This window comes from Erpetoichthys calabaricus, chromosome 4, assembly GCF_900747795.2.
Source record: "Erpetoichthys calabaricus chromosome 4, fErpCal1.3, whole genome shotgun sequence".
Lineage (NCBI taxonomy): Eukaryota > Metazoa > Chordata > Cladistia > Polypteriformes > Polypteridae > Erpetoichthys > Erpetoichthys calabaricus.
In genome coordinates, this window is record NC_041397.2 from 308,974,736 (window position 1) to 308,977,687 (window position 2,952).

At 38.1% G+C, this 2,952-nt stretch overlaps 1 protein-coding gene across 1 annotated transcript; it reads right to left on the minus strand.

The window, feature by feature from the left end:
- Window positions 1–303: 303 nt before the first annotated feature.
- On the minus strand, window positions 304–1,248 carry LOC114641308 (olfactory receptor 9Q2-like). The gene has a single exon (XM_028790377.1). The coding sequence runs from the start codon at window positions 1,246–1,248 to the stop codon at window positions 304–306; it is 945 nt and encodes a 314-aa protein (XP_028646210.1).
- Window positions 1,249–2,952: the final 1,704 nt, after the last annotated feature.

A 2,952-nucleotide genomic window follows, 5' to 3' on the forward strand; every position in this document is an offset into this window, starting at 1 on the left:
GGCAGTTTGGCCTAGTGGCAGGCACATTGGGTTTTTAAACAATAGAACATTGCAACATTGGAAGAATTGTGACGAGAACAGACCATTCAGGCAGCAACTTCTTCCATCTGATTAACCTTGAGTTTCAAAAACAACATCAAGTTGGTAATAGAAAAGTCTCTAAAATCTGTCTCTCCACCACACTGCTCCATCATTTATTTCATGTGTCTAGGATTCTTTGCGTGAAGATCCTTAACAAGTTCACAACGTTGTCCCCATAACCATGTTAGTGTACTCCTCACCAATCTCTCCCGTTACCAAACCTCATTCATTTCTGGTGACGTTTTTCACTCCTGTTAAAAGTCTGTGAATGCTGTTTTTTATCTCCTTGTTTCTGAAGCTGTATATTATGGGATTAAACATTGGAGGAACAATATTGCCAATGATCACCATGGTGTTGTAGGCCTCAGCAGACAGCGTCACTCCAGTTCCTGTCAATATGTAGGATGTCACAAGTGGAATATTGAAAAGTCCCACCACCAGCAGATGTGTAATCAGGGTGTTAAAAACTTTTCTCTTCCCATCAGCAGATGAGATCTTAAGAGCGGCGTAAGCAATCCTGAAATAGGAAAGTAAAATTAATGCAAATGGACAAACCCCAAAAACAATGGATGTGGTGGACACCATTAATAAGTATTTGGTTTCTTCATTGCAAGCAATTTTTACCGTTGTGATGTAGTCGCAGAAACAATAATTCAGAATATTGGTGTCACAGAAAGAAAGTTCTGTCACATAAAGCACATACGGCACGAGGAAAAGCGCCATACTGAAGTGTAGCAGCGTCACAGCCATCCATGCCGTTTTATTGGTGATAAGAGAAGGATATCGAAGAGGGTGGACAACAGCCACGTAGCGGTCACACGCCATTACAGCCAAGAGGAGGGATTCGACGGCCTCCAAATAATATACCAAAAGCATCTGAAATAAGCAAAGTCCATAGGAGGTAGCTGTCGAGTCCAAGAGAACGGCGACAATTTGCGGAATGATGTTGGTGCTGCTCAGCAGGTCAATTACTGCCAGAGTCGCAATACAGATGTACATGGGCGTCTGCAATCGATGATTCGTGCTGATGATGAGGATGACCAGGAGGTTCCCAAAGAGCGTCGCCAGGTAGACCATCACTAGAACTGGAGTTGTGTAGCTCTTCTGCTGAGTGTCAATTGCACAGTGCAGCACAAACTCTGACATGGACACCCACGTGTAGTTCATGCCCCGATTTCCACTTCTGGATACATGAAAAAAAGACAGAGAGAAAATATTGGCTGGGTTTTTTTCTGTGACTTGCTTTTTAATGAAACCAAAATTATTCTTCTTAATTATATATATATATATATATATATCTTGTGTATTGCACCTTTTGACTCTGGAGGATGATATTTCGTCTCACTGTGTACTGTAAGTATATTGTTAGGATGACAATAAAGCTCTACTTTATTTCCACTGACAGATTGAGGAGATCGTTCCTCCCCCAAACTATGTGACTCTTCAATTCCACCCGGGGGGGTAAACGTTAACATTTAACATTATACAAAGTCATTGTCTTTTTCTCACCTGCATTATTATCATTCTTTAATTTAATATTATTTATTGTATCAGTATGCTGCTGCTGAAAAATGTGAATTTCCCATTGGCATTAATAAAGTATCTATCTATCTATCTATCTATCTATCTATCTATCTATCTATCTATCTATCTATCTATCTATCTATCTATCTATCTATCTATCTATCTATCTATCTATCTATCTATCTATCTATCGACTTGACTTGACTTAATCCAAATCAAACACAATTCAAAGTATTTTTTAATGTGTTTTTTTGGCAAATGAATGAAACAAACTAGGTGGAATTTTATCAAACTAGGTAATGTAGATTCAGCTAAATGGTTACAGAGGGACTGGAGCTGCACACAGGCTTGGGCAGATGTGTGGACGATGATAATGTAAGTAAATGTCAGATATGACATCAGAATCAGAATTCACTTTTTTGGTCAGGTATACTAGTGTGTCTGTCTAGATCATATTGGTGCAACATACAAGGACAACACATAATACAAAGGATAAATATAAAAAGATAAATATAAAATGATTAAATATAATGCAAAAAAATAAAGAGATAGTAGGATTAAAATGTCCAGGTAGTCCAGTGGGCAGGTCTACATAGACACTGAGTAGAAGCTTGTTCCATGTGTCTATAATTCTCTGTGTGAAGAAAAAATTCCTAATGTTTGTGCGAAATTTGTCCAAAGTCACCGTCTTGATCCACTGGACTAATTCCCTTCATAATTTTAAACACTTCAGTCAGGTCTCCTCTTAATTTTCTTTCGTTTAAACTGTAAAGGCTCAGCTCTTTCAATCTTTCCTCATAACTCATCCCCTATAGCCCTGGAATCAGCCTATTCATTCAACTCTGGACCTTTTCTAGCACTTCTATGTCCTTTCATGTTTGTGATGTACCATCTGTTGAAATGAAAAATATAAATCATTTTATTACTGAATACATTCCAATAGATGGCACACCGCAAACGATAATATACACTGAGGTCTACGTTGATAAACTTAGATTTCAGCCCCTCTTAGTCGGGTAGCACAGTTAGTTAAATTATAAAATGAGATCCGCCATGCCTTTATTAATCATTTGCTTTGATGTTTCCAGTGAGATGCCAGGACCCTCTTAGCTGCTAAAGAACTTACTGACTTTCATTTCTGATTAATCAATGAAAAGGAGTGCAATAAAACAATTAAGCAGTAAAAAAAAATTGGTGAACGAGGAGTAAAAATATCCCAGCTGAATGAAGGAGAGGTGGAAATGGAAGTCCAAACAGATGAAAGAAGGACAGGACCAAAACATGAAAAAAGGAACCAGATTCTTTAAGAGAGCATACATTCCAAACTGGGTCAGAGGATAAAACCCA

Excerpts from the sequence above, each read along its gene's own strand:
- LOC114641308 (XM_028790377.1), bottom strand. The coding sequence starts at position 1,248 with ATGAACTACACGTGGGTGTCCATGTCAGAGTTTGTGCTGCACTGTGCA.